Genomic DNA, 23210 nt, shown 5'->3' with positions numbered 1-23210 from the left:
AGATTGGGAGGGAGCAAGTCCGTGGGAGGTTGTAACCAGCCATTTGAAGCTAATTCTCTAACCCATGTGGAATTGATCCTGTTGTATGGTATGTGATGCAGTGGAAGTGGAAGTGGTCATAGGAAGCAAGTCACAGCCCTGTCCCCCATACTTGCTCTGGCTGTTCACACGTGCTCATTCCAGGTAAATGCCAGCTCCGAGAAGGGAGTTCCAGTGGGCTCTGGGCTGCAAGAACAGTATTCAATCTTCCCGTTGTATTTTCTCCCTGGTTAGTGTTTAGACACAGGGAAGTGACTGAATGTGCTGATTTTTTTCTTGTCACCAGGTGTGTTACTTTTTTAGCCAGTCCCCAGAGTTATCTATGGGGTGGAGGCTTTAGTCCCTGCTGCTTGCCCACTGCTTCCCCATGACTTTGAACCCCTGTCATCCAAAGCCAGGGTCGGTGTAGGGCGGGGGCCCAGGCTGCTGCTGGGGAGGTTGCTGGGACAGGTGGAACCTCCATCCGTACCTGTGTGTCTCTTTCTGGGTGTTCCAGCAGTGCGGGCTCCCTGGGGCACTGCAGCCCTTCTCTGCTCTCCCCCTTCTCAGCAGTTCCCCGGGGAAACACCCCAGCCTATTAACTGGCCTTTCCGTGGAGGGCACTAGTGGTATTTCAGGCCCTTCCATTTGCCACCAGCAAACTGCCCTCAGGCCAGCCTGGCTCCGAGGTCCTGTTGTTGTGACCTTGAAGATTTCCTAGGGCTGTTGGGGAGTCCTGTGTGCAGACCTCGCTGACGGGTCCCTCCTGCACTCCCGTATCTGAGCAGGGTAGAGCAGTGCGACCAGTACCGGACTCACACGGAGCCCGATGGCGCCGTATCTACAACAGTCTCTCGGAGTACCTCAGCCGTCGCTGGCACCCTTATTTGCCAGCACCGATAGAGATTTCCCTTCTTTTTTCTATTTTGTTGGCCGTTTCAGTGGGCTCAGACGTCATCACTGGGAAAAAGAAGCTTGTCGGGCGTGCAGATAGGAGGTGACCTACACTATAGGGGGAGGCACAGTAAGGAAAACAAAGTGAGCTGGCTCTTCTGCAGAGTTCTCTCATCCGTTACTGGAGATCTCCTTTCTGCCCCTTTTTTCCCCCAAACACATATTGCTTCTGTTGAAAATTTATTTTGGCAGATATTCTGTTCTTCAACAAAAGCAGCCAACGTTCTGGTAAAAGTCTGTAAAACTTAAAGTATACAAAGGTAAGAAGAAAACGGCACCAACAGAAAAGTGGGGGAAGAGGTAGCTGTGGGAATGTACTGCCGGGGACCAAAAAGGCAAATATGTGAATGCACGTGGAAACTGGCTGCTGGGATGTTGAAGACTGGATATTTGTCGGGGCGCCTGCATGGCTCAGGCGGTTGAGCGTCGGACTTCGGCTCAGGTCCTGATCTCGCGGTTCGTGGGTTCGAGCCCCGCGTCGATCTCTGTGCTGACGGCTCGGAGCCTGGAGCCCGCTGGGGATTCTGTGTCTCCCTCTCTCTCTCTGCCCCTCCCCTGCTCCTGCTCTGTCAATCTCTCTCTCAAAAATAAATAAATGGTAAAAAAAAAAAAATGTTTTCTAAAAGACTGGATATTTGTCATGAGGACACTGGAGGCCCAGGGTCCGGGCACTCGCGCAGAGGATCACCACGAGCACCCTGCGGCATGTAGGAGCAAAGGCACCGGGGAACGTGATGGAAGAGAAGTTGCTGGCTGTGGAAGGTAGAGAATGGAGAGCAAGGTCAAACAACATGGGCTTTCCAGGGGAAGAGACGAAATAGCAGAAACATCAGGAATGAGGATTGGGTTTTTGGTTTCCTCCCATTCGCCTCTCCTCTGGCCAGCTCCCCGCACAGTTGCCTTCATGGAGACAGACGCGGCTGAAGCCACCCTGCTTGGGTTGCCGTCATGACCCACAACCTCACCAGCTCTACCATCTTGGACCCTCCCCCCTGCCTCCAGCAGCCTCACATCCTCGGGTCACAGTGTTGCCATTTCATCCATATTCTGGAGTTCTTCCCCTCCCTTCTGGGGTCTCCCCTTTCACAACACTCCTCACAACTGCCGATTTCAGTACTGTCTGCTTTAGAAGATGGTCAGCACCAGCAGAAAGAGAAGCGGGTGCCGGTAGAAAGCTTGTCTCTTTGCTGTAGCGCCCCCGGCCCTGGCACAGCTTATCTGCCGTACCTCGAAGGTGCTTGAAGGATGTCAGCTACTGAATGAGTGAGTCGGCGAGATGAAATGTTGCTTCGCGCCACTCCCAGCGGCCTCGCTGTGATCACTTCTGTTTAAAGCTTGCCCCTACCCGCTAAGCATTCCAGAGTGGAAGCGGTTTCTGCTGCCCTCCGTTACTTCTGTCTAGTTCCAGACCATTTTCATCAACTCCAAAGGAAACCCTGTGGACAGCAGCCCGGCAGTTCCTCAGAAGGTTAAACATAGAATTCGCATAGGACCCAGTATTTCCACTCTAGGTACAGACCCGAGAGAATTGAAAACACATACCCATGCAGAAACTCGTACACAGATGTGATAGCATCTAAAAGGGGGAAACAACCTGGGTGTTCATCAGCAGACGTACGGGATAAAAAAGTGTGGTGTTCTCATACAATGGAATGTTGGCCGTAAGAGGGGATTAAGTTCTGATACACACTACGGCGTGAATGAACCTAGAAAACATGCTGAGTGGAAGGAGGCAGTCATAAAAGGCCATATGTATGTTTCCATGTATATGAAATGTCCAGAACAGGTAAAATCCATAGAGACAGAAAAATTAGTAGTTGCCGAGTGCCGGAAGTAAGGGGGCCTGGGGGAATGACTGCTTAATGGGTGTGGGGTTTCCCCGAGGGGTGATGAGATGATCCGGAACTAGATAGTTGGTGATGGCTGCACAACGCTGTGAATGTACTAAGTGCCGCTAATGGTAAATTTTATGTGTGTTTTACCAAAAAAAAAAAAAAAAAAAAAAAAAAAAAAAGATGGATCAAACGCCCTCAATATTTAGCCAACAACCTTCAACTCGGCTAAATGCCTAGTCATTAAACTTTTTTTTCTTTTTATGTCATTAAGCTTCTTGAACTAAATTCTTTCCAGCTGTCATGGTTACCATGTCCTGGGCTTCAGAGATGGCATTCAGGTCAGCTTGGTCCAGTCTACTGGCATGTATCACCCTTGGTTTCACGCTGGCCTCTTTTCCTCAGACAGACGGCACGGCCACTTGCCTGGGCTCCTCCTGCGGCCAGCCAGCCAGGGTTGCTTGGAGACAGCTGCGGGCTCTGAGTCCTGCTGGGGCATCATAAAACCTACCTTTATGATTTAGGGCAATAGACAAAGTCAGCTGTCATTTTAGCGGGATGTTACAAAAATCGGGATCTAATTCACATACCGTGAAATTTACCCTTTAACGTGTACAGTTCAGTGGCATTTAGTACGTTCACGGTGTTGTGCGACCATCACTTCTACCTGGTCCCAGAACATTTTTATCACCCCTAAAGAACTCTGTACTCGAGAAGTCCCTCCCTGTTACCCACTACTCCCAGCCCCTGGTAATGACTAATCTACTTTCTGTCTCTGTGGATTTGCCTGTTCTAAACATTTCCTATGCATGGAATCGTATAGTATTCGTCTTTTCGTGGCTGGCTTATTTCACTCAGCACAGGGTCCCCAAGGTTCATCCATGTTGTAGCCTGGGTCAGAATGTCCTTCTTTTTTAAGGCCGAACAACATTCCAGTGTATGGATAGACCACATTTTGCTGGTCCACTCGTCCGTCAGCAGACACAGGCGTTGCTTCTACCTTTTGGCTGCTGTGAATACAGGTGTATAAATACCTCTTCGGGTCTCTGTTTTCAGTTCCCTTGGGTCTACACCTAGAGCGGACTTGCTGGGTCATGTGGGAACTCCATGTTGGACCTTTTCAGGAGCTGCCGCCTGCCTGTTCTCCACAGCAGCAGTGTTGGTGGGGCCCTGCTTGTCTTTGCCCACGTGTGACGGCCTCGTGCTGTGAAGAGGAGAGCTAGTGTGTGGCACCAGGGGCCATCACTTGGGGAAGATTCTCCCTTTGACTGTCAAGAGCTGTATTTTATTTAGTTTTTGAAAACATAGGCGGTTTCTCTTGCATCTTCTGAAAACTGGGGTATTAAAAAAATACACTGAATTCAGAGCCACTGAACTTCAGGTTCTACGGCTGTAGCCTTTGAGCGGAACCCCATTTGCTCTTTTGCTCCCCGGACACCACTGAGACTCTCTTCCAGTGCCAGTTTGATTTCTCTCAGATCTCTAAAGGGGCTGAAGCTGGCATCTCAGAGTGCTGCTGCCTTTATTGATTCATGCAGAGAAGCCGCCTCGATTCTGAGATTCTGCGGCTCAGACCGAGGGTAGGAAGGATTGGAAGCACCGAGTGAATGACGCTGCAGGGTGGAAGCAGCCCCTGCCAGAAGGCCGTTTCTGTCTCCTCTGCTCCCTGGCCTTTCGCCTGAGGAAGTAGCCACCACCTTGCCCTCATGGGTCGCGGCCCCACTGTGATACTTGGGCTCCTTCTGCAACTCAGGGGAATGGGTGACTAGAAATGAAAGGTGCTGAGAAATGCTATATCCTGACATTGGCCCCCATGCGAACATGACTGAGATTGGACCGGGATATTGCTGTGCCTCTGGAAGGTTCCCTGGAGCTCACTTTGGAGGGAGCTGGATGCCAATTCAGGTGAAAAGCGCCTTTCAGCCGCTGCTTTCACCTGGCTTTGTAGCCTTTTTCTTTTGTAATCCGAAAGCCTTGGGGACTGAGTAGTCCTTCCTCAGTCTCAGTTGTTGGGCCAGCCGCACCTGCCAACCGTTGGTTGCCTGCACCCCTGTAATGTACAGGAGCCTGGGGCCAAACGAGTGCCGGGTGCAGCTTCCCAGAGCGGTCTTCCGCAGGGTTACTGTAGGTTCCTTCCGTTATCAAAGTACAGGCAGTGCTCTCCATCGAACCCCTTGGGATACAGTGATTTGGCTCGAAAACAAGATTCCTGCAACTCTGATTTTCCTTCACCAGATCAAAGAAAAGATTGGATCTAATGTTTGCGTTCTAGCAGCACAATTACTAGATAATGTTTTATTACTCAAGAGCTTTTCATGCTTCGTAGATACTTAAGGTTAGTGAAGGCCTTTCTGTTCCAATGTGATATGTGCATTTCTTGGAAAAAAATCCCGTGTTCTACAAATGACACAATAAAAAGAGTTGTTATGGGGAAAAATACGTGGGGTACACCACGCCGAACCTATGTGATTTGGTAACCAGGGCTTGCTAACAACACCAGAGATGATTCTGGCTAAAATTTTCATTGAAACACAGAACACCAGGGCACACCGAGTTCCCTGCTGGCATTTGCGCCCAGCATTGCCGTCAGCCGACCCTTTTCACCGTGACCCCCAGATTTGTGCTGCTTTGCACATGAGACACAGATTCTACCGCACAGTTCTTTTGACATTTAAAGTAGGGTCCTAGGCAGGGCTGCCTTCAGCAAGGATTTTTTTTTTAAAAACACCGGAAAATATCTTGACACCTTCCCTTCATTCACGCTCACAGCTTCACCATATAGAGCATAACACTGTGGAAAACATCGTGGGCCTTTGAGCCACTAAACAAAGGCACTTCCACAGGGATTCCAGCTGTCCCTCTTAATGTATTCGTGTAATGTGAAGGTGTTCCCTTTCATTGTTAGAAAGCTTGCCCGAAACTGCTTCAGAATATTGCTGTCAACCAGCACAGCTTCGGTGACACGGATGTCTTCCGCACACCCCTTTTCAACCGTGCTGCCATGTCAGTACCATGCGTTTCCCTGAGTCACGGCCGCTGCATCACACTCCTAAGAGCATCCGGTGCACTTTGACCCTCAGGAGTTTGGCGCCGTGCTAACATGGGACCATCTTCATGTTCCCCACATGCCCCATTACTACCCATTTAGTGCCTTCGAGCCAGGGGCCGGTACCGGATCGCTTGTTGCCTCGTGCTGTCTGTCCTCTTTAATTGGGAGCTGCTCCCGAACTTTTTCTTCCAGGCCGCAGACGGTTTTGAAGGGTCCAGTTCCACAGTTGGGTGGAATGCCCCCCTCTCTTTGGACTCTTCCAGTTGTTTCCTTATGACCTTAGTTACCTCTTCTTGCAGGATGGGACAGTGTTGATGGTCCTCCTGCATGGCACTTCTGCCATGGCCAGTGGTGCTCAGTTTGATCACCTGTTAAGGGGGGCGCCTGCCAGATTTCTCCGTACAACAGGATCCCCTACCTTCCTTCCCTTACTCTTTAAACCGTATATTCCTTGCTTTTTCACCAGCTTGCAAGTGCAGGTAAAACTTTTTAAAGTGTCTTCTCCAGTGTCTTCTAGAAGACGTTCGGTCTAGCATTTTACGTAGTTTGCACAGGAGGAGCATCTACAGACCTGATGCTGTTCCTTGGAAGCCTAGAGCCCATCCTCCCAGTGTAGCCATCCTCCATACTGCTGCCCCCGTGACCCCACCCTCCCCATCACCATAGACTGTCACTGCCTGTGCTCCCAGGCCCTCACTGACTGCCCCAGCCTCGTCCCCTGCCAGCTCCAACCCGCCAGCACTCAGCAGGCTACAGTAGTACCCAAACTCATCATTTATTCGCTTACTCAGAGCGTGCCTGCTTGGTTGTTAAGCTAGCCCGTGCTCGTCAAAGCTGTTAGTCAAAGGGATACAGCCATCAAAAGAAGCATAGGTAGTACAGCGTCTGGGTTGTGGTGGCCACTTGGCACTCCTATGCCTGGCCCTGTGCATCGAGTGGAGAGATGACGGTTAAGAAGGCACACGCTGTCTAGGGGGCATTGACCTACATAGTGGTGTATTCCAAGTACACTGGGGTGCGTAGGGCGTTCTTGCTCATGGGATTGGGGGGTGGGGCAGGAGTAGGGACGGCTTCTCAGAAGTGCCATCTTAACCCAGAAGAAGATGAGAAAGGGGCCAGTCCAGAGACATTGCTTACACAGGATAGGTGTCGTTAGTCGCTCCTCCTCCTAGGGATGGGGCTGTTGATATCGCTGGCCTGTCCTGAGCCCTTCTTGCCAGCTGGTGGAGCTCCATCAGCCCCGAAACCCAGCTCAGGCCTTCCTCCTCCGGGGAATCCCCATCTCTGGGCTTCCCCTGTGCCTGGAGCCGGGAAGGCTGCCACTGTTTTTTTGTTACTTCGTTGTCCCCCTGATTAAACAGGGCTCTTGAAGACCAAAGAATGATGTTAATTCTGCTCTGACGTCCCACCCCCTGGCAGAGTCCGGCTCAAGGCAAGGGTGGTTGATGAACACACATCAACTCAACTGTGACCTCAGATGAGTTGTCTTGTGTGGTTGGACTTCCTTTGCATCTGTAACCCTGAAGAGTTGGGTGGGTGGCTTTTCTGAGGGTACTCTCAACTCCAGAATATATGAACTTGGGAACTAGGTGCTCGCTCCGTTCTCATCTCAAGATTCTGTGTGTGCATGCATATATAAGTGGTCTGATTCAAGGGATGATAAAGAGGGCCGTTTGGTGTCTGAAAAAGTATGTGTTTCAGCAAACTCCATAAACCCCTGGTGGGGAGGCCTTAGGGAGTTGGGGCACCCTAGGACTGAGCAGGTGGATTACACCTGTTTTGCATTTTTACCTCCAGTCCACGCCCAGTGGAATGGCCTCCAGGCTTCTTTGTGGGCTTTTGTCATTTGTTTTTGTAGAGAAGTAGCAGTCAAAATAAAGTAGCCAACACCTGTGTGCACCTCAGTGCACAGAATTGAAAATCACCATATTGTCATAGCTGCTTCACAGAATTTTAACTTAAAAGGACTAAAATATGGACACCTGGGTGGCCTATTCGATTAAGTGTCCAAGTTCGGCTCAGGTCATGATTTCACGGTTTGTGAGTTCGAGCCCTGCTTCGGGTTCTCTGCTGCCAGCACGGATCCTGCTTCAGATCCTGTGTCTCCCTCACTCTCTGCCCCTCCCCTGCTTGCAGGCGCACACACACTCGCTCTCTCGCTCACTCTCTCAAAAATAAACATTTTTTAAAAATAAAAGAACCAAAATATCACAGAGTTAAAGGCCCTTTTATTCCTCAGCTTTGGTGCTATTAAAAGTTCGTTTATGGGGCACCTCGGTGGCTCAGTCAGTTAAGCGTCCAACTCTTGATCTCGACTCAGGTCTTGATCTCAGGGTCATGAGTTCAAGCCCTGCATTGGGGTCCACGCTGGGCGTGAAACTTACTTTAAAAAAAAAAGTTTGTTTATTATGCACTTAGATAGGGTTTAAAGGTAAATTTTATGTTATAACTGTTTTATCACAATAAAAAGCTTTTTTTAAAAAACCCGAACAGTTCACTTGGGCCCGAGTCAGAGTCTGGGCACAGCTTGGTCTCCCCTCTGTGACTAGTATCAAAGAGCTACGTTCTCCTCTCCTTGAACCTCTGTCAAGGTGGCTATAACCAGCCCCTGTTCCTGGCCCAGGATTCCCTGTCCTCAGTCAGTGGCACCACCATCCTCCTAGGCATTGGCCATGATCCTCAGTTCATCCCCTCCCCTCACCCACACCAGCCTGCCTGTCAGCTCTGTCGTTCCACCCCTCATCACATCCCAGACCCTCCGCTGTCTGCACCCTGGGCCACAAGGAGACCACTGCAAGAGCAGGCTTCTCAGGGCGCCTGGGGGGTTCAGATGGTTGAGCGGCCAACTTCGGCTCAGGTCATGATCACGTAGTTCATGGGCTCGAGCGCCATGTCGGGCTCTGCTGACATCTCAGAGCCTAGAATGTGCTTCGGATTCTGCGTCTCCCTCTCTCTGCCCCTCCCCTGCTCGTGCTCTGTCTCTCAAAAATAAACAAACATTTAAAAAGACAGGCTTCTCACGGGTCTTCCCTGCTTTCCTCTCTGGCCTCCCCACAGTCTGCTCTGATCGAAAAGTAGAGTGATCCTTTGAAGATAAGAGCCCTCGTCCCACCCCCCACCCAAGGCGCCCCAGTAGCAACCTGACAAAGCCCTCCACATCTCTCTTGAGGCCTCTCTGCTGCCCAGAACCTTCTGGCACATAGCCATATGGCTTGCCCCCTTGCCTCCTGTAGGCTTTTCTCTCTTTTGTCCCTCATTGTGTTCCAGTCAGTGTGTTCTTTTGGATACTCCCCTTGCCACAGTGTCATCTAGTGCAAGGAGCCCTTCCAGCCAGCCCCTGTGTCCTTTGACTTTCCCTTTCTCCTTCTAAGCACTCCCCTGCCTTTCCACCCCCACAGGCCACCTCAGAACCACAACCACCCACTTCTCCCAGGGGCTGGCCTGGTTCCCTCCATGGACACAGGGTGCATTCCCTGCCCCTGACGTGTCATACTCGGTCTTAGGTATATCCCACCAAGGATGTGCAGAGCACTGTGGTCAGAGATATTTGAAATAAATCTTTTCTCTGCGGTATGTTGTCAGTTTGATACACAGTTCATTTGTTTGTGTTTGTATTCAATATAGTATGGTTTTGTCACCTCTTATTTTCATTTTCATTTTGGTTATGATGTAAGCTCGTACGTGATTCCAAGACGTCTTACCTTGTGCCTGTACCTTCCCTCATTCGCACCCACCCAGGACTAGGAAGCGCTTCTTACCTCGTTGATCACGTGAAAGGCGAAAGGTGGCCTATGATCCATCGATCTGTAGGCGATCTGCAGGGGCTCCACCCTCTCCAGCTGCATGGCTGTCCACGCTGTGGCCATGGTGTTGCCCATTCCTCACATCCTTGCTGGCAGCCGTCTTGAGTTGTCTGCAGTATCGGGCCACGAAAAATAATGCCGTTACAAATAACCTCCTACACCTATTGTGTTTTGCATTTCTGGGAGTGTCTCTTGAGGATAGAGTTCTAGAAGGGATTGCCATTGATGGCATCGACACCCTTGATTGTATCTAAGAGGAGTTCCTGGGACATGTGGTTTGTACTTGACCTTACAGTGGTTAAACTATTTGGGGAATATAAGTGAGCATTCTGAAGAAGCCAGACCTTTCCCACGGGTGCAGTGTTGTTCTCTGACTCCAGGACTGTCCAGCTTCCAGGGAGCAGCCCTGGCCTTCAGCAGCGCCCCTGTAGACTGTGTGAAAGTGACTGTTGCAGTCCATCCACCACTCTGATGCTGACAAGCTCCCTTTCTCCCCTATGTGATGGTGGGCTGCAGGCCACGCCCAGCTTCCCAGGATCCTTCTTCATTTCCTGCTGGGAAGCTAAGACTGTGAAAATGGAAAACTAAGCTCTGTGCTGTAACAGGCTAGGGACCCTCACTTTTCAGCAAGAAAAAGTCTCCTACGGGCCTTGGACTGAATCAGGGTGACCGTGAGAGCCAGGCTCAGAGCCCTGAACTGCTAGAGGAGGACCCAGGATGGGGAGAATCTCAGGGGTGAGCCTGTCTCCCTACCCCTGACTTGAGCTGTTCAAAAAAGGCATGTCCTAATGGTGCCAAGTCCTGATACTAACATGCCTTTGGCAACTTACCCACATCATTTGAATCAGGTTTGCATTGCACACCACAGTGCCTTCATTGGAGTCTCCCCTGTGTGAACAAGGGGGAAGTTGCTTGGGGCAGACCGGCCGTGAGGCAGTGACCAGTGCTGACACAAGCCATATGGGACCGGACAGCTCTAGGGCTAAGATACTGAGGACAGGAATAGTCTGATTCTTTTCTAGAATGAATTGCTGAGAGACCAGCAGACAGCCGATCCCGAGCCCACAATTCCTCCCAAGCCTCCCCGGCCCCGGGTCATGTTCCAGCCCTCTAAGCCCTGCCTGAGAACATCGTGGCCAGGCTCTGATTCCAGGGCCCAGGGCCTCGTGGTGATCATTTCTGACACACACAAGGAAGGGACCCTGCCAGGTGGAGCCAAAGTATGGGGAAGGAGCTCTGCCAGTTGAGGAGGAGCGGGGAGGGTGCTCCTCTGTGCCTTGGTCTTTGCCCCTCCGTTCCGGTGGTCGTTGGGTGGTCGTTGGTCGAGGCGGTCCTGTGTTATAAGGGAATGTCAACCGTTTGCGATTGCCCGAGTTGGCCAGTCTTTATATAGTGCCTCTGGGGTGTTGGTACCTATTGTTGAGATGGGGAAACTGAGGTATGGGATGTTGAGGTCACTTGCTCAGGTCCATGTTTAGAAATCGCCAAGTCAGGATTTGAGCTCAGCTTGGCTGGCTCCAAACCTGCGTGTTCTTACCACAGCACTGTGCTGTGTGCCACCTCCCCGGGGGGTAGCGCTAGGCTGTGTCACCATCAGCGAGTCGTCCTGTGCCCCACAATTGCTTTTGGTCAAGCACGCATGGGAGAAAATCTAAAATACAGAGGCCGTAGTAACACCCAAGCCAGGCCTTCATGAAGAGTAGCCCTGCCCACGTTTTGGGTGGGCAGCTCCCTCTCCAGCAGCCAAGGGCCTCTTGTTAGCCAGCAAGCCCAGAGGCCCCTGGGCACGGCTTGTAAAGTGGCCTCTTCCAAGGCAGTGTACTAAGAAGCCACATGGTGTTTCTATCCAGAAGAATGCCACCTGTACAAGCTGTTTACTGTCCTGCATGCTAGGGGTGGGCGTGGGGCAGAAGGCCTCACAGTGGTCACAGCAGGGGGGCAAAGCCCAAAGCCCCCAAAGACCTCCTGAAGGGAAAAGGCGTCAAGATCCGATGAGCTTCGGCTGGCGGGGAGCGGCCCTGTCTCTCAGAGCCCCACCCGCGCCGGCGTGCTCCAGGCCTGCCGATGCTGACGTTTTCTACAGACTGCTGTTGTGTTCCCTGTGATGCTTACATACTTATTTAACACTTCAGGGAAGAAAAGTCAGAAGACCAGGATCTCCAGGGCCTCAAGGACAAACCTCTGAAGTTCAAAAAGGTGAAGAAGGATAAGAAAGAAGACAAAGAGGGCAAGCATGAGCCCCTGCAGCCACCCGCCCACCACTCTGCTGAACCAGCAGAGGCAGGCAAAGCGGAGACCTCAGAAGGGTCAGGCACAGCCCCAGCCGTCCCGGAAGCTTCTGCCTCCCCTAAACAGCGGCGCTCCATCATTCGTGACCGGGGACCCATGTATGACGATCCCACTCTGCCTGAAGGCTGGACCCGAAAGCTGAAGCAAAGGAAATCTGGCCGCTCCGCTGGGAAGTATGATGTGTATTTGATCAAGTAAGTAAGGGCAACTCGTGTCGTCTGCAGAGCAGGGAAGGCTGGGTAGGCAGGAGGCGGGGGGCAGGTGCTAAGAAACTAATGGGGATCCCTTAAGAGCGGCAGCTCTTCATTGCTTGTCGATCAGGAAAATGTGTGTGCATCACCCTATCTTGGGTCCGGGGAGGGGGGACTTCCCTAATGAACACCACTTGCGGGCCCAACCAGGTAGGTTTGGAATGACCGTGTGCAGAGATCACTGCCCTGAGTGAGCCATGCACAGGGTAGCAGGGCGTGACTTTACCCCACCAGCCCTTGGGTCTTGTCTGAAGATGGCATAGCAGTAGGGCCTGCCCAGGGCCACAGCGAGGGTTGGAGTTGACGGGGCTCGGTCCACTCTGTGGATCACGTTGGGAAAGGTGAGCTCTCTGACAGGGCTTCCGGGGAGAGACACAAGTGAGCACCATGTGCCTTTCCAGCTGTCCTTTGTGCATTTGTCCAGCTTCGGGCTGGTCGTTGGGCATTTTCTATTGAAACAGAGTAACTTCCAAGCCAGAGCTTCAGAGGAAGACTGAATGAGTAGTGCATTTCAGTTCTGGCCCTTAGACGATCCAGAAAAAGTTAACAGACTTTGAAGGACATTTGCAGACAACCTCGTTTGATTCCAACAACTCTGAGAAGGGTGAGCAAAGCGTTATCCTATTGACAGATGAGGAAACTGATCCCAGAGAGGCTAAGCGGCATGTCCAGGTTCAGACAGAGGAGTGCTCTACTTACTGACTGGACCCAGGCACCAGCCAGCAGGGTGGGCCCCAGCCTGGTGGCTCAAGAGGGTCCCTAGGCCTGGCCCCTTTGGGGGGCGGCCAGAGGAGGGGCCTTGGTGGCAGACGGATCGTCAGGGGCATCCAGGCAAGAGCCAGAGAGCAGCCAGCACTGAGCTGTTCTGTCATTGGAGCACGCCCTAAAGGGGCCCACCACCACCCAGCGCGACCTGACTGTGGCCGCGCCCCTCTGTTTTAGCCCGTTTGGCTCTCCTCTAATGTGACTGGCCTCTCGCTCAATAGCACCATCAGGCAGGTCGTAGCTGCAGAGCATCCTGTCGGAGAGTTCACCACATTCTGCTCTGCCCCATATCTGACATTCCTGTGGAAGCTTCTAATCATTCTTTGTGTCTCTCCATTTGTTCCCACAGTCCCCAGGGAAAAGCCTTTCGCTCTAAAGTGGAGTTGATTGCGTACTTCGAAAAGGTAGGCGACACCTCCCTGGACCCTAATGATTTTGACTTCACGGTAACTGGGAGAGGGAGCCCCTCCCGGCGAGAGCAGAAACCACCTAAGAAGCCCAAATCTCCCAAAGCTCCAGGAACTGGCAGAGGTCGGGGACGCCCCAAAGGGAGCGGCACTGCGAGACCCAAGGCAGCAGCATCAGAGGGTGTGCAGGTGAAAAGGGTCCTGGAGAAAAGTCCCGGGAAGCTGCTGGTCAAGATGCCTTTTCAAGCTTCGCCGGGGAGCAAGGCCGAAGGGGGTGGGGCCACCACGTCAGCCCAGGTCATGGTTATCAAACGCCCCGGCAGGAAGCGAAAAGCCGAGGCCGACCCCCAGGCCATCCCCAAGAAGCGGGGCCGAAAGCCAGGTAGTGTGGTGGCGGCCGCCGCTGCGGAGGCCAAAAAGAAAGCAGTGAAGGAGTCTTCTATCCGGTCCGTGCAGGAGACCGTGCTCCCCATCAAGAAGCGCAAGACCCGGGAGACCGTCAGCATCGAGGTGAAGGAGGTGGTGAAGCCCCTGCTGGTGTCCACCCTCGGCGAGAAGAGCGGAAAGGGACTGAAGACCTGCAAAAGCCCCGGGCGGAAAAGCAAGGAGAGCAGCCCCAAGGGGCGCGGCGGCAGCGCCTCCTCGCCTCCCAAGAAGGAGCACCACCACCACCACCACCACTCGGAGCCCCCGAAGGCGCCTGCGCCGCTGCTTCCGCCCCCGCCCCCGCCCCCGCCCGAGCCCCAGAGCTCCGAGGACCCCGCCAGCCCCCCTGAGCCCCAGGACTTGAGCAGCGGCGTCTGCAAAGAGGAGAAGATGCCGAGAGGAGGCTCGCTGGAGAGCGACGGCTGCCCCAAGGAGCCAGCTAAGACTCAGCCCGCGGTCGCGACCGCTGCCACGGCCGCAGAAAAGTACAAACACCGAGGGGAGGGAGAGCGCAAAGACATTGTCTCGTCCTCCATGCCGAGGCCAAACAGAGAGGAGCCTGTGGACAGCCGGACGCCCGTGACCGAGAGAGTTAGCTGACTTTACACAGAGCGGATTGCAAAGCAAACCAACAAGAATAAAGGCAGCTGTTGTCTCTTCTCCTTATGGGTAGGGCTCTGACAAAGCTTCCCGATTAACTGAAATAAAAAATATTTTTTTTTCTTTCAGTAAACTTAGAGTTTCGTGGCTTCAGGGTGGGAGTAGTTGGAGCATTGGGATGTTTTTCTTACCGACAAGCACAGTCAGGTTGAAGACCTAACCAGGGCCAGAAGTAGCTTTGCACTTTTCTAAACTAGGCTCCTTCAACAAGGCTTGCTGCAGATACTACTGACCAGACAAGCTGTTGACCAGGCTTCTTAGGGTGTGCCTGCACCTCCCCTCCCACCCGGACCTCCCCCCTGTGTGGTCATTAGGGACAGTGAGTGCTTGAGAGGACACGCCCGTTTTTCGGTGCCGGTGCCGTTGGTGCCCCAGTCTGCCCTCTCCTCTCCCCCTCCCCTGCCCCACCCCTATACCCCAGTTCCCCACCCACGTTGGGACAAGGAGGTGTGAGGCAGGAGAGACAGTTGGATTCTTTAGAGAAAAAGACAGAGATGGCCAGTGGCTACAGCCTGTGTGATCTCACCCATGGTGGCACAAATCTGGCCCCACGCCAGCCCCAATCCAAAACCGACTAGGACATTTCACAGAACAGGGAAGTAAGCACCTGTTCGCTCCAGTTCCGCCATGGCTAGGAGGGAGTCAGTCCTTGAGCTGCTGGGTGTAGATTGGCCTGAGCCGCAGGAGAGAGGACGGCCGGGGGGGCCGTCCTCCAGTGGGTGGCGCTAGAGAGAGGCCGTGGAAGCCGCAGGACAGGGCGCGGGCAGGCTGGCCCCGACTCCTCCGGGTGGCAGAGAGCAGTGGGGCCGATGGAATTCCTAGTCGTTCAGAGCAGTCTGTGACTGGTAGACAGAGGCCTAGTGGACAGGTTGGGGGGCCAGGGGAAAGGAGGGGAAAATGTTCTTCCAAAACTTTCCAATTCTACTCCTTTAGGGACAGCTTAGAACTATTTGCACTATTGAGTCTTCATGTTCCCACTTCAAAACAAACATGCTCTGAGAGCAAACTGGCTTGAATTGGTGACACTTTGTCCCTCAAGCCACCAGACGTGACGGTGTTTAGAACTACCTGGATCTGTATATACCTGCGCTTGTTTTAAAGTGGGCTCAGCACATAGGGTTCCCACGAAGCTCCGAAACTCTAAGTGTTTGCTGCAATTTTATAAGGACTTCCTGATTGGTTTCTTTTCTGTCCTTCCATTTCTGCCTTCTCTCATTCACCCTTTCATTTCTTCCCTCCTCGTTCATCCCTTCTGCGCCAGGTACCCACAGTCTCCAACTTTACCTGAGTTGATGCTGGTCAGCTCAGTCCCCCAGATCTCATCCTGCCCTTGGCCTTCCCACTGCCAGCCCCAGCCCCAGCCCCAGCCCCAGCCGCACCCTGTTCTGAGCCCTGAAGAAGCCCTGGGCTCTGCCGAGTCCACCTGGCCCTAGCACCTTGGCTTCTCTGAAGGGCAAGAGAGCAGCATGATCTTGCTCTCGTAGGGAGCTCCCTTCCCTGGTCAGACCCTGCATTCTGGGCCTTCTGAACCTTCTACTTGAGAGAAACAGGCAGGAGAAGTTGGGCCGATTTGGATTTGGGAGCTGAGGGTAGCACAGAGGCCCCCTTGGCCTGCCAGAGTCATTGAGTAACCCAGCCCTGACCTTGGCCTCCTCCAGGCCCAGCTAGCACAGTGCAGTGCAACAAGGCAGCAGGTGGGAAGGAATGTAGGTGCCCCAGATCTGGGCCGGGACCAGCGCCTAGCCCCCTGGCCCCTCCGCTCCTCCTCTGAGTTAACCACGAGTTCTCTTCTGATGGAAAATGTGTGGCTTTTGCTTGCCGGAGACTGGGTGGGGCCAGCCCACCCCAGGTTTCCACCTCTGTGCCAGGGCTATGGTGTGGGGGCTTAGAGGCTTGGCTTTGCTGTGGGTGTTCCTTGATCAGTCTCCATTTAGGACCCCATCCCCTCATTCTCTGTTCAGGAAGTCCTTATCTAGCTGCATATCTTCATCATATTGGTATATCCTTTTCTGTGTTTACAGAGATGTCTCTTATATCTAAATCTGTCCAACTGAGAAGTACCTTATCAAAGTAGCAAATGAGACAGCAGTCTTATGCTTCCAGAAACACCCACAAGCACGTCCCATGCGAGCTGCTGCCATGAACTGTCAAGTGCGTGTTGTCTCGTGTATTTCAGTTATTGTCCCCTGGCTTCCTTACTGCGGTGTAACCATGAAGGAGTGAAACATCCTAAAAACCGTCTAGCACTTCCTTGCCAGTCCTTAGTGATCAGGAACCATAGTTGACAGTTCCAATCAGTAGCTTAAGAAAAAAACGCGTTTGTCTCTTCCGGAATGGTTAGAAGCAAGGGAGTTTGCCCCCATTCTGTTTGCAGAATCATAGTTGGCCTTCGTAGTGTTTCTGTACCCATTGCCCTATGCTGCAAAAGCAAGTCCCACAACCAGACCCGCTCTGCTGTCGAGCCTCTGGGCTTCACTTCTGACTCCTCCCCAGGAAGGGAAGGGGGGGTGGTTGGAGGAGGAGGCGAGTCCTTCAGGACCCCTCTCCCTTCAAGGACAAAAGGCTCCTGACCCCGAAGTAGCCTCGCACTCCCGGCACCCACAAAGGATGCCTATCCACGCGAGTACAGCGTCCGGCCAGTTTGTCGTGGAGACGCCGTCCGTTCTGGTCGGTTGGGTTTTTATGCATTACACTTAGTCCAGTGGAATGTGACTCCTGGAACCAGTGTCAAGACAAGAGCTGGCCTCCCCATCAGCTCAGTACCATCTGGTCCTGGGAAGACGAGCGTGGGGCCCACCATGCCCCCCCCTTTCACCCAGGACCGTTCAGGGGCTGCCTGGGTGTTGGTGGTTGAGGGCACAGCGTTTCAAGTGTCATTTTCCTTCTGCCCGGCCTGACCTGCAGCCCCTCACTCCCCGGCTGCTTCTCCTTACAGTTCCAAAGCCACAGGCAGCACCTGGGGCTCTGTAGGGTTTTCTCTCCTTCTCCCCTTTCCTCCACATTCCCTCTTCTGCACCTAATAAAAGCACCACGAGTAAGTCACCATTAAGCAGGTCGCCGTGGTGGTTTGTCGCCCTGGCAGGCAGGGGCCCTGCAGCTCCCATGCCACCCCTGTCCTGGGTCAGGTTGATAGGAGGTTGGAGGGAAAGCCAGGCCATGGGATTCTCACCAGCTGTGTCCAGCCCAGTTTGGGGGTGTGACCTCAATTTTGTGTGTACTCGGCCACCCCGAAGATTGGGGGCATCTTTTAGGGACTGTGTGAAGAGTACAGAAATTAACCAACAGCTTTTAGATACCTGTCTGTGGGGCTAGGTCACAGAGTCCCTTTCAGTCACCCCAGCCCTCGTTCTAGTTGTTAGTTACTACCTCCTCTCCCAACAGAATGCCATAGGCCCTCGAGCTCCTCCCACAATGCCTAGCCCAGCTCTGCCCTGCCCACTGGTGGGCCTGCCCTAACCAGTGGAATTGCTGGCCTTGACACTGTAGTGAAGCAGGGCACTGAGCCACAGCCAGGCTCTAAGACAGCTCCCTTCTGCCGCTGCTGTATTCCCACATCAGAAGGCACAGGACACACCTAGAAATGCCCCGTTCCCCAAGTCCGTCAGTGCCAAACTACCCAAGGACCCCAGCCCCTCAACTTCCTGGAGGGTACAAGCCGTGGTGGTGGCCCGGGGACCCTGGCCACAGCCAGCACCTGGCTTCTACTCCTGAGACCCCGTGCAGGTGTGGAAAACAGTCTTCAAGGGCACCCTTCCTGGCTCGAGGCCACCAGTGGTGGCACTAGGACCCGGAGGAGCCCCAACAAACCTGCTCCTCTGCCCAGCTTTTCACTGCTGTGACGGGGGTGTGAAAGAGGGTACTAGTCCGAAACAAACTGCCATGTTTAGAGGGAAAGGGGTTTCTCTAGCTGACAGGACCTCTGCATCTAAGTAACTTTTAATAAAGCAGCCGAAGCGCAGGAAGGAGCAAAAGGTATGAACTGAATTCACCAGGTGGGGCCGACTGGATCTTGCAGGGCCCAGGTAGAGCCCGGCAGCCGAACTCCGTGCCCCCTTTCCAGAGCATTCCCACCCAGCTCTCGGGGCTGATGGAGCCAGGGAAGGTCACAGGTGCCGGTTCTTGGAGAAGCCTTTTGCGCACCCTTTCCTAGCCAGTGTCACCCCGAATCGTTTCCTGATCGGAGTTTCACACACAGATTCTAGGACTGATGGGCCAGACCTCAGGAAGCGAGCTATGTCTAGAGCCCTGCGGGCCTTTGCCTAGCCAGTTCCCGGAGTCCTGGCTCGTGGGGGTGGGGGTGGGGGCAAGCAATGGCAGCGTCGCCCCGCCTGTGGTAGAAGCCCTGCTCCTGTGCCCCTGCGGCCCCACCGTGTCGCGTTCCTGATCTTACTCTGTTCTCTGTAAGGGCCCCCCCTTTGCTCTCTTCATCAGTAAACTCGTCCACTCTGGAGGGGTTTGTTGAGTCTCCATTTTTGCGTCTTTCTCTTTCAGCTACTGTTATCGATCTTTAGAAAAGGCATAGTCTAATTGTTATCAATCGCTAGGATACTGCCTCCCCCAGGGTCTGAAGTTACATATTAACTGGTAAAAAAAAAAAAAAAAAAAAAAGTGAACACTGAAACCTGTTCTTGACAATTCAGAAGGAAAACCTAGAAAACATTTGGCAGAAAACCACATTTCAGTGTTGCTGAATGAATAAGACCAAGCTTTTGCAGAAATGCTGATCTAAAACAACTTGGAGCTTGGCCTGACATGTGGTGAGTGCTGCAGGAAAAGGGGAATCCAGCCTGAAGCTGCTGGGTCTGAGGCTCGGGGCCATCCTGTCCTGTGGGGCCGCCCGCCTGGTCCCAGACCTGTAGGAGCCCAGCGCTTGGTGTGGGAAGCAGAGTTTCACCAGTGACTCCAGAGGCCTGCGACGTCCTCACCACCGAGCACCACCTGTTCTTTGCTCCTTTCTCATCTCGACAGGGCCCTCCCCAAGTGCTGGTTTTTCAGGAAAAAGGGAGTTCTAGGGTCCTAGGGCCCAGGCAACTAGGAAGGTGAGGGTGAGGTGTCCCTTTCAGCCTTGACCTGTGCCCTGAGGACGTTCCCCCGCTCTGCTCTCCCTGGGGCCCAGGGCCTAGGTGAAGCGGTGCTCCCTTCTGCGGTCGGAGGGGAAGACAGTGGCCTGAGCACCCACTGTGGTGCGTGTCCCCCTCGCCCCTCACCAGCGAGAGCCCCTGGGCCGGAGGGACGGCAGGTGTAAGAACAGGTGCCGGGCGGAACCGAGACCCTCCGGAAGGGAAGTCCGGCCTTGGAGTTTGAGAGCATCCGGGAAACCTGCAAATTGCCTTTGCTCCCCAGCCCCCTTCCGGCTCCCCTTTTCTCAGGTCCTCAGCAGCGAGAGACAATGAGATGAAAAGGCCAAGAGGTTTGGCTCCTGCCCACTGGTAGTCCCTCTCCCTCAGTGTTTGTGTGTCCAGTGACAGAGCTGTTCCTCCTGGTGACCCTGATTATATCCAGTACCTTATAGACTATACGCATAGGCCTGCTCGGTCTCTATCCTGGGCTTTTGTTTTGCTTTTTAGCTTCGCTTTTAGTTTTTCTGTCCCTTTTATTTAATGCACCAACTAGACACACAGAGCAGTTGAATTTTTATATATATATCTGTATATTGCACAATTATAAACTCATTTTGCTTGTGGCTCCACACACACACAAAAAGACCTGTTAAAATTATACCTGTTGCTTAATTACAATATTTCTGATAACCATAGCATAGGACAAGGGAAAATAAAAAACAAAAAACAAAAAAAACAAAAAAACAAAAAAAAAACACAAAAAACTACAAATCTGTCTGCTGGTCACTTCTTCCGTCCAAGCAGATCCGTGGTCTTTCCTCGCTTCTTTTAAGGGCTTCCCTGTGCCAAGCTAAGGAGGCTCCAGGCAGCGTCCGGGTTTTGCACTGTTTCTCCCATGCTCGTGAGAAAGGTCCCAGGATGCTGGTGCGAGTCAGTTCACCTCAGCGGGTGGGCGCGAGAGCGCTTCCTTGCCCTGGCAAAGTCTGGAATGTAGTTGGCACCACCTGGCCCCCTTTGCCGTCTGGGTGGGGCAGCTGGAGTCCACGGGGAGGGGGGTGGCCTGACCCCCCGCCCCCGCCCCTCCCGGTGACGCAGTCAGAGTGATGGCGTCTGGAGGGCCGGCTCAACAGACCTCCCCACCAGTAGGGCTTCCGCTTTGCCGAGACTGGAGGGGAGCTGGGGGGCCTGTCACCTCTCTGAATGTGTGAGCTGCACCAGGTAGAGCACCAGGGACCCCAGAACCACATACGAGAGTCCACCGGGTCCCCTCTAGGAGGTGGCAAAGACTCCAGAAACATCCCTTTCTCTTCTCCCCCGTCCTACGAGTAACCGCATTTGCTTTTGTAATTCTTAACGAGCAATATCCGCTAGAGTTTAGCCGTAACACTTCTTTTTGATCGTTTTTTTTAAGTAAGTAAAAAACACCAAAAAAAAAACCAAAAACAAAAACAAAAACAAAAAAACAAAACCCAGAAACTTGTTCTTCCAAAGCAGAGAGCATTATAATCACCAGGGCCAAAAGCTTCCCTCCCTGCATCAGTACTTCTTCTGAGGCCTGAACCAAAAGAGAAACGCTCATAAGCCCTTTGGGTGGCCAGGCTAGCCGTGGGCCCCTCGGAGGCCCCGGGCCGGGGCAGCCTGTGGGCCCAGCGTGGGGCCGGCTCCAGCCTGCGGTCAGTATTAGCGGTGGGTCACAGCGTCCTTCCCACCCAGCCTGGGGTGGGGGCAGACAAGGCGAGGGGGCCGTTGCCGCCGGTGTTTGCCGCTAACAGGTGGGTGTCCACATGTGTCCACTGAAAGCACATGCTTTCCGACTGAAATCAGCGCCCGAGTTAGCCTCACACGGTGACCTCTCGCCCGCCTGGACGGAGCAGGGCCCACCCAGTCGAGTGTTTCTGGGGAGCTGGACGGTGGAGTGCAAAAGGCTTGCAGAACTTGAAGCCTGCTCCTTCCCTTGCTACCAAGGCCTCCTTTTCCGTTTGATTTGTCACTGCTTCAATCAATAACGGCCGCTCCAGAGTCAGTAGTTGATGAATATATGACCAAATATCACCAGGACTGTTACTCAATGTGTGCCGAGCCCTTTCCTCGCGCTGGGCTCCCGTGTACCCGGACACTGTAACGTGTGCTGTGTTTGCTCTCCTCCCCTCCTCCTTCACCCTCCCATTGTTCTGGGGTTTTTCCGTTTGGGTTTGGTTTGGTTTTTCTTTCTCCTTTTGTGTTCCAAACATGAGGTTCTCTCTACTGGTCCTCTTAACTGTGGTGTTGAGGCTTATATTTGTGTAATTTTTGGTGGGTGAAAGGAAATTTGCTAAGTAAATCTCTTCTGTGTTTGAACTGAAGTCTGTATTGTAACCATGTTTAAAGTAATTGTTCCAGAGACAAATGCTTCTAGACACCTTTTCTTTACAAACAAAAGGATTTGGAGGGAGGGGATGGTGACCAAGATGAGGGGGGCTGTCCTTTTTCCCCAGGAGGGGAGTTCCGAAGAGATGACCCCTGCCCAGATCAGCCAGAAGCCACCCAAGGAAGTTAAGCCTAAACCAACGGACCAAATAGCTGATGTGTTGCCATTTTCAAAGAGCAAAACCAGGTTTCGTTCCACCCAGTGGATTCTGTTGCCTTTTTTCCCCCTGAGATTATTAGCATCATCATTACTTTCAAGGACAGACAAGGTTGGTGTCCCTTTGAAGGGAGACAGGAGGGGTGTGGGCAGAGCCGACCTCGCATCAGCGGGAGGAGGATAGGGCCGGCCGAGCAGCACAGCTCAGACAAAAGGTGGTCACCTCCCTGGGGACCTCCACTGTGGCCACAGAGTCAAGTGTGTGTTCGCAGGGCAGATGGCCACTCTCCACCCGATGCGGCTCTTCCTGGACGGGCCAGGTGGTGGGCATTACCATTTGGGACACCTCCATCACATCCCACCCTGTCCCAAAGTCCACAACACTTCATGTGACCTGTAGATTCTTCACCATCCGGGGTGATCTGATGATGGGGGAGGGGTGCACTCTCTTTGCTGTCATCTGATCCCCAGCAAAATTTGGGCATGACAAATTCATGCTTCCCTTTCCTTGGCAAAACCAGATCCTTCTGAAAAAAGCCGTTACCCACACCATTGTTCTGGGCTCATGGAACAGGGACAGATGTGTGCTCCCTTAGCACGCAGCCCCCCCCCCCCACCAAAGGCAAGGACAATGCTGACTGTCAAGACTATTTGCACATGGGAAGAACCAGGCAGGGTGGCTGCCCCCTCCTGATTCGCAGTGACACCGGTCGCCCTAGACAGAGGAGCTCCAGCCGGAAACCCGGCCGAGGGTGGGAGAGAGGTGTGTGCGGGCCGGGGAGCAGCCCAGGACAGACTTGGTTAGAGATGTCTCCAAAAGCCCTCCATCACATTCACCTTTGGTTTTTGTGTTTTGGGACAATTACTTTAGAAAATAAGTAGGTTGTTTTAAAAACAAAAAATACTGATTGCTTTTTTGTAGTGTTCAAAAAAAGGTTCTTTGTGTATAGCCAAATGACTGAAAGCACTGATATATTTAAAAACAAAAGGCAATTTATTAAGGAAATTTGTACCATTTCAGTAAACCTGTCTGAATGTACCTGTATACGTTTCAAAAACACCCCCCCCCACTGAATCCCTGTAACCTATTTATTATATAAAGAGTTTGCCTTATAAATTTACATAAAAATGTC

At 52.9% G+C, this 23210-nt stretch overlaps 1 protein-coding gene across 2 annotated transcripts; it reads left to right on the top strand.

The window, feature by feature from the left end:
* The first annotated feature begins 82 nt into the window (after positions 1–82).
* Positions 83–23210, top strand: MECP2 (methyl-CpG binding protein 2). Of its 2 annotated transcripts, none has more exons than XM_030306415.1 (3): positions 83–183; positions 11789–12139; positions 13311–23210. In XM_030306415.1, exons 1-3 carry the CDS (start codon positions 86–88, stop codon positions 14392–14394), a joined length of 1533 nt encoding a protein of 510 aa, XP_030162275.1. In that variant the 5' UTR covers positions 83–85; the 3' UTR covers positions 14395–23210. The 2 variants fall into 2 exon arrangements, with proteins under 2 accessions (XP_030162275.1, XP_035920251.1); XM_036064358.1 differs by lacking the exon at positions 83–183 and having other exon boundaries at positions 12118–12139; positions 13311–13365; positions 13475–23210.

The sequence above is a fragment of the Lynx canadensis genome, chromosome X (assembly GCF_007474595.2).
Source record: "Lynx canadensis isolate LIC74 chromosome X, mLynCan4.pri.v2, whole genome shotgun sequence".
NCBI classification, from domain to species: Eukaryota; Metazoa; Chordata; class Mammalia; order Carnivora; family Felidae; genus Lynx; species Lynx canadensis.
Note: the sequence above shows the minus strand (reverse complement) of the source record. Positions and strands in the feature narration are given on the sequence as shown.

Coding starts and splice junctions, on each gene's coding strand:
- MECP2 (XM_030306415.1), top strand. CDS start 86: ATGGTATGTGATGCAGTGGAAGTGGAAGTGGTCATAGGAAGCAAGTCA. Junction 184..11,788: donor TTCACACGTGCTCATTCCAG/GTAAATGCCAGC, acceptor TTAACACTTCAG/GGAAGAAAAGTCAGAAGACC. Junction 12,140..13,310: donor TATGATGTGTATTTGATCAA/GTAAGTAAGGGC, acceptor TTGTTCCCACAG/TCCCCAGGGAAAAGCCTTTC.